At 45.4% G+C, this 14058-nt stretch overlaps 1 protein-coding gene across 1 annotated transcript in view; it reads right to left on the reverse strand.

The window, feature by feature from the left end:
- Positions 1–485: 485 nt before the first annotated feature.
- The window catches only part of ITGA8 (integrin subunit alpha 8), a 107705-nt gene continuing 94132 nt past the window's right edge, over positions 486–14058 (reverse strand). The window contains exons 28-30 of the mRNA XM_038755834.1: positions 8453–8554; positions 3755–3877; positions 486–1557 (exon numbers count right to left, since the gene is read on the reverse strand). Coding sequence (XP_038611762.1) covers positions 1471–1557; positions 3755–3877; positions 8453–8554 — 312 coding nt within the window. The 3' untranslated portion in view covers positions 486–1470. The remainder of the gene's footprint in view (positions 1558–3754; positions 3878–8452; positions 8555–14058) is intronic.

Here is a 14058-nt window from a genome sequence, read left to right on the forward strand (position 1 = left end):
GTTGGGAAGAAACAAATACGATTGAATGAACGAAGAAACCAACTTAAATTTGAGTTTTCTATTTATAGTGGCAGTAAGAAGGTACGTAAGTATGTATTTTGAGCCTGATTCAGACAATGCCATCATTTTCAAGAAACACTTTTTCCTCTGTGTTCTTCCCTAGGCCTGGAAATCATTATCCTCATCATCCTCATCACCATAATTGGTACCTCTTTGGTTTGCCCTCCCTCTACATGTTTCTCATCAGGAAGTAGGTGGTCTTTGTTGGGGAGGGAAGGACTATTTAATTTAACCTAAAAGCTAAATATCATTGCTCTGCCTTTCTCGCCCTAAAGATATTGAAAACTGTACTACTTTCCCAAAGAGTTAGACAAAATCTTTCACTGTGATGTATTTTGGGCTGGGAGTTGAGGATTAAAAAAATAAATAAAACAAACCTAAGTGGACAAGTAGAAGCAGGGAATGTATCTACCAACTTTGTTGTATTGTATTCTACCAAGTGCTTAGTACAGTGCTCTGTACCCAATGAACACTTAATAAATACCACTGATTGAAGTAGAAGGGTCTCTTTAAATCAGTGGAGTGGTGTCAACTGATATTCTGGAAAGGGAAAGGTAGAAAGCGGGGAGGGAAGTGAGTGTGGTTTGAAAGGAGCCCGGAAAAGAAGCAAGAAATAAAGAAAGGAGGGAGGTAAGTGGGTAAGAAAGGGCAACATTGCTTTAGTTGCCAGTCTGAGTCTCTAGACCATAAGCTCCTTGTGGAGAGAAAACGTGTCTACCAGCTATGTTGCACTATGTACTCTCCCAAGCGCTTAATACAGTGCTCTGCACACAGTAAGCACTCAATAAATGCCATTTATTACTCGAGTCATCGGCCAACGAGAAGAGAGAGTATTGAAACCCCAGGACCTTTTCCCTGTTTTCAAATATTGCCTTTCCCCAAAGCGATCTGTGGAAAACAGGAAGATCTTTACCCCGAGTGGTTTCCTCTTATGGGTGTGGGAACCGTGATTCCCTGAAGAGGAAGATCAGATCCAAATGTCCAAACCCATGACTGGTTGGGATCCCAAGGTGGAAGGATAAAGTAGCGCTTCCCGCTGAAAGAATCCCACCCCCAAGTGCCAGCCTCTCTCAGCCTCAGCTGTCCCTTGCAGGGAGGGATTATTCTAGGGTACAGTAGTGGTTGAAGGTTTCATCCTGTTCTACCTTTTAGGTAATACAGTGATGCCAACTTTGCAAGGTTTCGACTAGCTGGAAAGTGTCCAAAATTCCTCCAGCAGAAAACTCTTCCCACCTTGGTGTGTCTGTCAGACTGGGCCTCGGGGAGATTTCTCCTAATAGTTCAGAGCCCCTTGGCATCACCGGAACCCCTGTCCTCCCAGCCAGCTGGTTGGTGGAAGAAACCGTTTTCAGCCTTCGCCTTCAGGACAGTTGTGCCCTTGGACCGGACCGGGGTGAATCTGGGCTGTTTTCACGCATCAGTAGTCTTGTTGTGTGTCAGCTGCTCTCTGTCCGCCATGTCGTCCTGAGGGGGCCTGGCCCTGTCGAAGAAACCGCACTGCCAGGAATAACAGAAGGAAGAAGGATCAGTGAGGGGAAGGTGACTGTGAAGGACATCTCACTTTGTACAATGCTTGATTTGTCCTTGGGAAGGTCCCACTGGGACACTGAATCCCTGCATTGTGAGAAGGAGAAGAATAACTGATATTTGCTAAGCGCTTACTGCGTGCCAAGCTCTGGACTAGGACAATCAGGTCAGACACAGTCCTAAGGCTGAAAATTCACCATGGGCAGGGGAACGTGTCTACCCACTCTGTTGTATTGTACTCTCCCAAGCACCTAATACAGAGCTCTGCACACAGTAAGTGCTCAATAAATACCTCTGATGATGATGATGGGACTCACAATCAAAATACAAGGAAGACAGGCATTGAATCCTCATTTTGCAGATGAGGGAACTGAGGACTAGAAGAATGCAGTGACTTTCCCAAGGTCACGCATCAGGCAACTGGCAGAGCTGGGATTCAAACCCAGACCTTCTGACTCTCAGGCCTGTGCTCTTTCCACTCGGCCACGATTAAGGGAGAAGAAAGGGAGGAAGGAATGTCTAAGAGGTGGATGCTTTTCTGCTTGGGAGTTGGCAAATGATTTTGTCAGTGGATTAAACAGTATCTCTAGTCCCATGGGCAGGGATCATATCTGCCAACTCTTTTGTATTGTATGCTTCCAAGTGCTTAGTACAGTGTTCTGTGCACAGTAAGCACTCAATAAATACCACTGATGATGACTGATGATGATGATGCCTCCCTCAGTGAGCTGATCTACAACTCACCTCCTTATTCATCCATTCATTCATTCATATTTATTGAGCTCTTACTGTGTGCAGAGAGCACTGTATTAAGCGTTTGGGAGAGCACAATACAACAACAGACACATTCCCTGTCCACAATGAGCTTACAGTCCAGAGGGGGAAGACAGACATGACTATGAATCAATAGTGTGAGCCAACTCGTCGCGATTGGTAAGAGTAGGAAGTTGCCCAGCTAGGCCCAAGGGTGGCACAAACCCCTAACTAGAGCTGAGAAAGGTCATTCTAAGTCACTGCCCAAATTCTTTGTCCTACTGACTGACAGGCTAGCCGAGGGTGGGGAATCCTGCTCCCAACTTCCAGCTCCAACAGGAAGTTGAAGGAGTAAAATAGGCGGGAGATGGTAGAGGCAGAAACAAACAGGATCTCTGGGGAAAGTAGTTCTCAGAACCTGCCCAGAGGAGGAAACAAGTCCCTCTCTCCCAGGAGATTTGAGCTAATTATTTTCAGTCGCATGGAGTTTCCGACAGAGTTTCTACCCTTGGAAGCAAAGCAAGGCAAACCTGATGCAGGGATAAATGGATTTCCACACTGTAGATGCTAACTTTTAGCCATAAGAACATAGTATGGGCAGAGAAGAAGTCAAGACTTCTCGTGTGAAATCAACACTAAGGTATCATACAACCTTCAGCAGTACCTAATGGGATGGTCTAATTGGTTCTCAAACCCAAAATCTAGAGCTGCCTTATAGAACTGGTAACTTGGTCATCATTTTAAAGAATGCTATCAAAATTTTAGGGCCATTTAATAATAATAATGGCATTTATTAAGCGCTTACTATATGCAAAGCACCGTTCTAAGTGCTGGGGGGATACAAGGTGATCAGGTTGTCCCACGTGGGGCTCACAGTCTTAATCCCCATTTTCCAGACGAGGTTAACTGAGGCACAGAGAAGTTAAGTTGCAATAGCAGCTAAAGATATGACATTTTTTATGGTATTGTGAAGCACTTACCTATGTGCCAGGCAACTGTACTAAACGCCGAGTAGATACAAGGTAATCATATTGGACACAGTCTCTATCCCACATGTGGTTCAAAGTCTTAATCCCCATTTTACAGATGGGATAACTGAGGCACTGAATAGTGAAGTGACTTGTCTAAGGTCTCACAGAAGACAAATGTTGGAGCTGGGATTAATTGCCCCAATTGCCCCAATTCAGGCCAATCTAAACAGCCTGAAAATTGAAGCCAAACTCTGCATATTTATTTATGACTAAACTGTAAAAGAAAAGCACAGACTCCAATTAAAGTGCCAGCAGAGTTCTTAAACATCAACTCCATGAAACACTTGCCAAGGGTCCTGAATTCTGGGGTGCAGAGTCTCTCTCAGCGTCTGAACCTTTTCACCATTCCTGCTTTACAGAATCAGGGAAGAAGAGGCACTTACCTTCCACAGTGCTACAGTCAACAAGGCCAGAACGAGCAGCCCTAAAAGGATGGCCAATATTATAACCCACAGCGGGATCGCAAAGGAGACGTTTGGCGTGGCCCAGACGACCGTCGTTCGGACCTGTGGAGTAAAAAGAGGAGAATGATGGAAGGGGAGAGCTCGGAAGTTGACCTAGAGAAATGATGGTGGATCAGACTTGGTGGGGGGGTCCGTTGTTAACTCCACAATTCTCTGCGGGTATGTGGAATTTGAACAATCGACCATCTAAGGACACAGCTGAATGGGGGAGGACTTAATTGTGCGGGCTCGATGGGATGATCTTCTGGCTCGGTCATAAGCGCTTAGTACAGAGCTCTGCGCACAGTAAGCACTCATTAAATATGACTGAATGAATGAATTACCAGCCATTCAGGGGATCCTGGACAAGGAGAACCGGCTCTGGAATTCCATCTCCCAAGCCCACATTGCCCTCACATCACCTCACTAGACAGTAAGCTCGTTGTGGGCAGGGAATGTGTCTGTATATCATACTCTCAGAGCATTAGTCCAGCCCAGTAGTTAGTTAAGCACTTACTACATATCGGGCCCCGTACTAAGCTCTGGGGTAGCTACAAGCTAATCCGATTGGACACAGTCCATATCCCACATGGGGCTCGCGGTCTTAATCCTCATTTTTCAGATATGGTAACTGAGGCACAGCAAAGTGAAGTGTCTTGCCCAAGGTCACACAGCAGTCAAGTGGAGGAGCCCACATTAGAGCTCAGGATAAGACCCATATCCGCTATTCTCCTTGGGAGAGAGGAAAGAGAGAGGAGTTTTCCAAAGTCAGGATGCCAAGAAAACTGGAGAATGCATCGCTTCCAAAAACTGGCTGTGCCTGGCTAATTATTTATTATTATTATTATTAATAATAATAATAATAATTCTGGTATTTGTTAAGCACTTACTGTGTGTAAGGCAGTGTACTAAGCTCTGGGGTGGTTACAAGCAAATCAGTTGGACACAGTCCCTGTCCCACATGGGGCTCAAAGCCTTAATCTCCATTTTACAGGTGAGGAAACAGAGGCAGAGAGAAGTGAAGTGACTTGCCCAAGATCACAAGGCAGACAGTGGCAGAACCGGGATTAGAACCCACAACCGTCAGACTGCCAGGCTTATATTCTATCACTACACCATTACTGCTTGGAAAATCCAGTGATCCCATTCACAAATATTAATGGAAAAGTCAACTGCTAACGGATAATGTTGAGGCAAATCTCACAGAAATATTTCATTCCTAACTACATTTCCCAGGATTCAGCCGCTCCTCCACTTCCTCTGTTTCCCTCTCTTAATCTCCTCCATTTATTAAAAACAATCTCTAATTCATTTATCATCTCCATTAAGCTCCACACGTAAAAGAGGTGTGTCTTTTTAGGGTTACTATGATTAATGGCTGCAGCTGTCCTGGGAAGAAAATCTCACACAAGGGGGTTAAAATTCAAGGGAAAATATATACCAGCCCAGGGGCCAGCTACATTATTTATTTATTCTTTATTAAATAAATGTAAAGTACAGTCCCTTGCTTACCAAATTTACATATCGCGAAGAAAGCGTGAGCTATAACATTTTCTAGGAGTGCTACTTCACTTGTACATTTCATCTTCCGGCATTAATTTTTTTTTTCTAATAGTGGTAGGAGGTCGAATGATCTTAAATGAGACTTTAATGCATCTCCACTGACTGTATCATCAGTCATTCCCAAAGCGGAATGGAGCAACCACAATTACAACTGCCCCCCGCCTTCTTCAAAAAACCGAAACAAAAGACTCTGGAGGTTTGGTGAACAGTGAAGTCTTGCATACAATTCTCAGGGCCCTTAGAACAAGGTAGCATCACCCGCCAGAAAATTACTCACAAAGGAAAAAAGTACAACTCATTCCCACTATAAGAAACTAATTTGAAATAGTTGTGAGACCTGAATCTACTACGGAAGACACATTCAGCTCCTAGAACTTTGCTCTTCTGCCCTATCCCCTCCCCATCCCCACAGCACTTGTGTATATTTGGACGTATTTATTACTCTATTTATTTTATTAATGACATGTCTACAGCTACAATTCTATTTATTCTGATGGTATTGACACCTGTCTGCCTGTTTTGTTTTGTTATCTGTCTCCCCCTTCTAGACTGTGAGCCCGTTGTTGGGTAGGGACCGTCTCTATTTGTTGCTGAATTGTACTTCTCAAGTGCTTAGTACAGTGCTCTGCACACAGTAAGTGCTCAGTAAATACGATTGAATGACTGCACATCAAATGACAGGACAAGAGCACCAGCAAAGCAGCGGGAAACCAGTCTGCTCAGCACTATTTTAGCAATTGCTCACAGCAATAACGGCTGGACTTTGATGAAAATAAATCAGGATTTCCAAGCAACCACTTTTGGATGAGCTAACGCAAAGTCCATGGGGCAGACTAGAGGGTTTGTCTTAAACAATGTAACAATGCAGTAGCCAAGTGGGAGAATACTACATAAAAAATACATCAGGTAAGCAGCAATTAGGAGCGGGGTTGCTCTATTCAGTCAAAGGCTTGATAAAGATTGGGATATGAAAGGCACTCTCTAAAACAGAGACAGATCCTGAACAGGACAGAGGCATTAGAACAGCAAGAATCAATCCAACTGTTCAAATGATGCTGGAGGGAATATCAGACAAACATCATTCTTTTCAGCCTCACATATACTCTCTCAAGCCTGGGAAATACTGGGAGTCTGAAAGCAGACTCTTCTCCAGATTTCACGTCTCCCTTTTCAGAAACTATGTCATAAATCAACCGCTCCAGATAACAAGCATTTTACTGCTGGAAAGTGGTGGACGGAGGGAAGAAAATGCTTATCTAATCATTTTGTGGGTCATCTGAGAGTTGTTGAGTTCAACAGGCAATAAGGCAGGACCAGGCAACATGTGTTTCTGTTTGGGAACCAGACAGATAAAAATGGAAAGAGCCTGAATTTACATCCAAGCTTGGAGGCTTTGAACCTCTCTGGGTGAACACTATATATTAAGAATTAAAAGAGCCCATGTTTTCCAGCATGATCATAAATCCGAAATGTGTTAGGTGTTTGGGAGAAGCAGGGGGTGACCTGGATGGAAAATCTTTTAGTGGCATTTTTCTCCATGAATATAGTCTGGATTTAAGCGCCAAGTACAGTGCTCTGCCCACAGTAGGTGCTCAATAAATACTATTGATTGATTGATTTCCAGCCTGGTTAGGGCCTGGGCTAGATGTAGAGTGTATTCCTTCTGAAGAAGAGGTGCAGAGAGTTTGCCTTCATGCGTAAGTTCCTGGCGGGTTACTGGTTTCTCAAAGTGGAGCGCCCATTGGGCTGAATGTTCCCTAGTCTGCTCTTACCCTCTGCACTCTGTAATAATAATAGTGGCATTTATTAAGTGCTTACTATGTGCCAAGCACCATATTAAGCACTGGGGTGGACACCAGCAAATTGGTTTGCTGGGTGTGAGTCCCTGTCCCACATGGGGCTCACAGTCTTAATCCCCATTTTACAGTTGAGGTAACTGAGGCTCAGAGAAGCAAAGTGACTTGCCCAGGGTATCACAGCAGACAAGAGGGGGAGTCAGGATTCGAACCCAGGTCCTTTTTATGGTATTTGTTAAGCATTTACTATGTGTACTAAGCACTGGGGTAGATACAGCCTAATCAGGATGGACACGGTCCATGTCCCACATGGTGCCCATCGTCCTCTTCCTTTTCTCGTCCTCTTCCTCCTCCTGCCCCCTCCCCCCTTTCTGGAGTAGCAGCATGGCTTAATGGAAAGAGCCCGGGCTTGGGAGTCAGAGGACGTGGGTTCCAATCCCAGCTCCTCCACTTGTCGCTGTGTGACCTTGGGCAAGCCGCTTAACTTCTCTGGGCCTCAGTTACCTCACCTGGAAAATGGGGATTAAGATTGTGAGCCCCATGTGGGACAACCTGATTGCCTTGCATCTACTCCAGTGCTTAGAACAGTGTTCGGCACAGAGTAAGCGCTTAACAAATACCATAAATATTATTATTATTATTCTGTTACTCTTTCCCCTCTTCCTCCTCCTTCTCCTGTATCTGTCTCCATGCCTATGCCTGGGAGTTGAGCCATTAATCAGATAGAGCGACCGTCCTGCCACTGGGCAATGGATAGTGAGGCTGAGGACGCTTACATGGAATCTCCTTGTGGGCAGGGAATTCGCCTACCAACTCTGTTAAGTTATACTTTCCCAAGTGCTTAGTACAGTGCTTTACACATAGTAAGTGCTCAATAACTATAAACGAATGAATGGAAAGCAAAGGTTTCTGACGCAAACTTCCCACTGTTCCTGGCCTCATGGACTGTCAACACACCTTATATTTAAAAATAGGCTCCTGCTTAATTTCCAGGAATCCCATCAGAGATCGGTGAGGAGTAAAAAGGAAAGTGATGGTTAGGTCGGAAAATATTCTGATTTTCTCCAGAAATCAGCTCCGCACCGGCAGGCCGGGGATCCAAACAACCACTCGATTACGAACTCCTTAAGGGCGAGGGATCATGTCTACCAACTCTATTGCATTGGACTCTCCAGAGTGCTTAGTACAGTGCTCTGCACACAGGAAGCGCTCAATACATATTACTGTTCGATCGATGAGCTATTTCACTGGAGTCTGTCCTCACTGGTGGCACACTTACCGAAATTCTCCCCTTGGCGAGTTCTGACGGCTGGACTTTATATGGCATCTTCTTCACTCTGAAGGATACCATGGCCATAAGGGAGTATGGATCGTTTTTTCTCTGAAAATCCAAAAAGCTTTGATTACAACATCATACTGGGGATCTACTTCCAATCATCTAGTTTTTATTTTGGGGGTTTTATGTTTTGTGGGGGATATTTGACAAGTGCTTACTATACAGGAACCGTACTAAGTGCTGGGGTGGATGCAAACTAATTAGGTTGGACACAGACTTAATCCCCATTTTACAGGTGAGGTAACAGAGGCACAGAGAAGTTAAGTGACTTGCCCAAGGTCACCCAGCAGAAGACCAGTGACAGAGTTGGGTTTAGAAACCAGGTCCTTCTTACTCCCAAGCCTGGGCTATAGCCACAATGCGGCATTGCTCCACATGCTTTCACTCTGTTTTTGTTTGTTGCTGATTGTACTTTCCAAGTGCTTAGTACAGTGCTCTGCACACAGTAAGCGCTCAATAAATACGATTGAATGAATTTTTTTGATGCCTCACAGAACTTGGTGGGGATTAATTTCTATTTCTAATTTCTATTTCTAATTTCTATTTCTACAGGCATTTTTGATAACAATAATAATGATAATAATGATGGCCTTTGTTAAGCGCTTACTATGTGCCAAGCACTGTTCTAAGCGCTGGGGGAGATACAAGGTAATCAGGTTGTCCCACGTGGGGCTCACAGTCTTGATCCCCATTTTACAGATGAGGGAACTGAGGCCCAGAGAAGCGAGTGACTTGCCCAAAGTCACACAGCTGACAAGTGGCAGAGCTGGGATTAGAATCCACGACCTCTGATTCCCAAGCCCAGGCTCTTGCCACTGAGCTACACTGCTTCTCCGCTACTTCTCATGGCACAAAAAGAAGCAACAATCCGACCCACAGAGAAAACCAAAACAATCTCAGTGAATGTCAGTGTACTTTAAAGCACTCTCCCACTCTCCAGTGCTTAGAACAGTGCTTTGCACATAGTAAGCGCTTAATAAATGCCATTATTATTATTATTAAATAAGATGAACATACCCATTTGCTCAGAAATGACTCAAAGGAAATAGCTTTGGCAAAACAGAATTTCAGAGTAGAATTAATAATAATTCAAAGAGGTATTTTTTTGGAGACCACTAGAGCACTTCCTTGAAAACACCCCCAACCTAAAGAGGCGTGCACTAGGGCGACATGGTAGTGGTAGTAATAGTATTTATTAAGTGCTTAATAACAATAATAATAATAATAATAATGGTATTTGTTAAGCACTTACTATGTGCCAAGAACCGTTCTAAGTGCTGGGGCAATCAGGTTGTCCCATGTAGGGCTCACAGTTTTAATTCCCATTTTACAGATGAGGGAACTGAGTCACAGGGAAGTTAAGTGACTTGCCCGAAGTCACACAGCTGACAAGCGGTGGATCCGGGATTTGAACCCATGACCTCTGACTCCCAAGCTCAGGCTCTTTCCACTAAGCCACGTTGCTTCTCTGTGCTGAATATCATCCTAAGCCTTGGGAAAGAGTATAAAATGGGAATGTGACATGGACCCTACTCCTCGAGGGGCTCACAATCTACGTCCCCCTAAAGGTTCTAATCCCGGTTCTGCCACTTGCCTGCCGTGTGACTTTGGGCAAGTCACTTCACTGCTCTGTGCCTCAGTTACCCCATCTGTAAAGTGGGGATTGAGACCGTGAGCCCCACGTTGGGACGGGGACTGGGTCCAACCCGATTTGCTTGTATCCACCCCGGCGCTTACTACGTAGTAAGTGCTTAACAAATGCCATTATTATTATTAGGCTGTATGTCCTTCTGAAAACAGCAGTCCATGGGGCCACAACCCAGAGGGGCATTCTAGTCAAAGCAGGTTGGCAAGGCTGTAGGTTTGTCCAGCAGTTGGCAGCCATCACATGACACCAATGCTCTCTACAGTGTCAGCCACAGGAAGAGGCTACAGAGATGGGGGAAACTGAGGTACTGGTGGTCCAGATACACAGGGTAGGTGGCAGCAGTGCGGACTTTCCTATCTCCTGTCAGGCTCCTCGGAAACATCTGACTCTCTCTCTCAGCCCCTTAATGCATCCCTTGTTCAAATATTCATCACTTACTGGAAACAGAAGGTTGTGGTCTCAAGCAAAAACTAAAGAATCGTGTTAAAACCTGGAGTTGTAATGTCAATTTTATGTTTCAGGTAGCTGCCACAGGGTGGAGACTTTCCCAAGTGTTTAATCCAGGCTCTTCCCGAAGGAAGCAGCCAATAAATACCACTTATTGATTAGAATCGATCTTCATCCACTGCCATCGGATTAGGGTTTCAGGCCCAACCAGGGGCTCGCTCCCTGGTGCCGTGGAATATTCTGGGTGAGGGTGGCTACTCTCTGTTTGCTCACTGGGGAGGGAACAGGGGTAAAAGATGCTCAGGAGCACTGTAATTCTCCCCAAGGGTGTGCCTGGCCGCTCTTTCCTGGAAGAGGGAGTTGAAGGGGAAGCTGAGAAGCCGGCAGGGATGTGGATCCTTGGGACTGGGATCAGGCAAGATGAGTGGGTGTGCATTATGTGGCCTGGATCTCCGCTCTGGGAGAATATCTGCTTGGCCATATGTGTTTTGTCTCTTTTCCAGCCCACTGAATCTCAGCGAGGGAGGGATGCTGTAGAGACACAATTCCCTTCTCAGCCTGCCTGGCTGGCTCTTCCTCCGCCTTGTCTCTCAAGATCAAGGCTCCGTTCTGTGTCCCCTTCTTTTCTCCCACTCAGACCCTTAGGGAGCTCATCCGCTCCATGGCTTCCACCCAGGAGGTTAGAGATTAAGCCAGAAAGGACTCTTTGCCGATGACTCCCAAATCTACCACACTAACACCTGGGAGGTTAGAGATTAATCCAGAAAGGACTCTTTGCTGATGACACACAGATCTACCTCACTAAACCTGACGTCTCACTCCCTCTACAACCTTGCATTTCCTGCCATCTCCAACTGATCTCTATGTGGGTGTCCCATTGGCACCTTAAGCTCAGTACGTCCAAGATCGAACTCTTCATTTTCCCTCCCCAAATCCTCTCCTTCACCACCACCACTCCTCATCTAGCCTGTTGCCAAATCCTGCTGTCTCTTCCCAAAATGGCATTTCCAGGATCCTCTTCGTCTCTGACCAAATGACCATTACAGTGGGGCGGGCAGTTGAAATGTCAACTACATCAGTCTCCTCACTAGTCTCTCTGCCTCCTGGCTCTCCTCTCTCCGGTTCACACTTCACTTGGTTGCCCAGATCACTTTTCTAAGCCATCCATTTGCACACATCTTCCAGCAATAGTTACCCATTCCTCTGTTCATCAAGTGGAAACTTGTCACCATGAGCTTTAAGGCTCTCAAGCCGGTTTCTTCCTCCTACTTGTCCAGCCCCACATCAAGTATACCCTACTAGTTAAACAACTCAAATAAATCTACCCACTTCCTCTCCCTCTTATCTGTCTGTCCTCCCCGCTACAGAGTAAGTTCCTCAAAGGCAGGAATTCCACCTACTAATTCTACTGTAGTCTCCCCCGCTAGACCATAAACTCATTGTGGGCAGGGACTGTGTCTGCTACATTGATAATAATAATAATAATAATAATGGCATTTCTTAAGTGCTTACTATGTGTGAAGCATTGTTCTAAGCACTGATACATTGTACACTCTCAAAGTGCTTAGTACAGTGCTCTGCACACAGTAAACACTCAATAAATACGATTGACTGACTCCCAAGCTCTTAGAACAGGGCTTTGCACCCTGAAAATGCTCAATAAATATTACTAGTTGGTAGATGATAGCTGATAGATGCAGGGAAAGAGGCTCCAAAACATGAAGGATTGAAGCTGAAATCCTTCAGGAGAAAGCTACACAGGTGGAAGACTTATATCTGAGCCTTCAGAAGAGAGAGAAGTGATGTAAACAGGGGATATCCGAATCCTGCTTGAAGACTTCCATTGGCTCCTAATAATAATAATAATAATAATGTGGTATTTGTTAAGAGCTTACTATGTGCCAGGCACTGTTCTAAGTGCTGGGGTAGATACAAGATAATCGGGTTGGACGCAATCCCTGCCCTGCATGGGGCTAACAGTCTAAATAGGAGGGCAAACAGGAGAACTGAGAGAAGTGGAGTGACTTACTCAAAGTCACACAACAGACAAGTGGCGGAGTCAGGATTAGAACCCAGGTCCTTCTGAGTCCCAGGCCCGGGCGTTATCCACTAGGCCACGTGGCTTCGGATCAGACTGGTGGATGCTCATGTCGTGGATATCTGTGTGAGTACTAGTTTGTGCCTGCATACGCGTTTGTGCATTTTTGTGTGTTTCTGCTGTAAAAGCCAGTTCAATTCTACGGACTGAATTGAGCCCTAATGAAAACAATACAGCAGAGCTACCATGTGCAGTTTTCTTTTGGTAGACATCAGACTTGGAGAGCCGCTCGCTCCGGAAGTCTGAATCCTAAAGTTAGCTTTTGTGGTTCATCTGCGCTGAGGAGGCAAGCCAAAGAAGTGGGGCTGTTTCCCAGCCTTTCTTGGCTAGTGGGAGGTACTGTCTGTTTACACAATCTGGTCTAATCGCTTCATTTATATAGCTGGGAGCCCCGATAAGTGTCTCCCTCCTTGAGGTGACAGTGACAATTGCCAGGGGGCAGAAGCTCTCTTATCAGGCTGAATGAAAAAGGAGAAATAATGAAACTCAAAAACATGAGCTGAAACGGGGCCAAGGCGTTTCACGACCAACTCCTCGCTCCTCCCGTGGCTTTGAAAAGATTACACTTTCTTGAAGTTCTAGCAATTAGCTCAAGCAATTTTCTTCACTGGAGTTTGCGTTAGCATGGCATTTCCCAACAAAGCCACAAGATCCTGGAGAAATCCCGTGCGGTACCTTAAGGTCGCGGTCCCATAGGCGAGACCACAGGGGTCAAACTTGGGCCAAAATGAATTTATCCCGCTAAGTTGGGTTGCTGTCTCCCGGCCCAAAGTTCTGCCCAGGTCCATCACTGCGACTGTAGGATTTGACAGAAAAGGGGGAAACAATCTTTCCCTTTTAAAGGGAAGTGTGGTCCAGGAAGTTGGAGTCTCATGAGATTTCGAGATGTCTTTAAGAACACCGACAGGACATGTTATGGGTGTTTCTGGATGGCTCCAGCCAACCGCTACCTGAGTTAAAGCAATCAACCCTCACCACCTATACTGAGCACCTTCCAAACTGAGTTGAATAAAAACGATGGTAATTGTGGTATTTGTTAAGCACTTACTATGTGCCGAGCACTGAACTAAGTGCTGAGGTAGATAAATATAAGTAGATTGGACACGGTCTCTGTCCCACACAGGGCTCACCCTCTAAGAAAGAGGGAGAACAGGTATTTTATTTCCATTTTATCGATGAGGAAACTGAGGCACAGAGACGTTATGTGACTCGCCTGAGGTCACGCAGCAGGTGAGTGGCAGAGCCAGGATTAGAACCCGGATCTCCCGACTCCCATGCTCTTTCCACCAGGCCATACTGCTTCTCGATCAGCAGGAAAGTTCAAGACAGAGCTACTCAGGCAGTAAACTACTACAG

This window comes from Tachyglossus aculeatus, chromosome 13 (assembly GCF_015852505.1).
Source record: "Tachyglossus aculeatus isolate mTacAcu1 chromosome 13, mTacAcu1.pri, whole genome shotgun sequence".
Classification (NCBI taxonomy): Eukaryota; Metazoa; Chordata; class Mammalia; order Monotremata; family Tachyglossidae; genus Tachyglossus; species Tachyglossus aculeatus.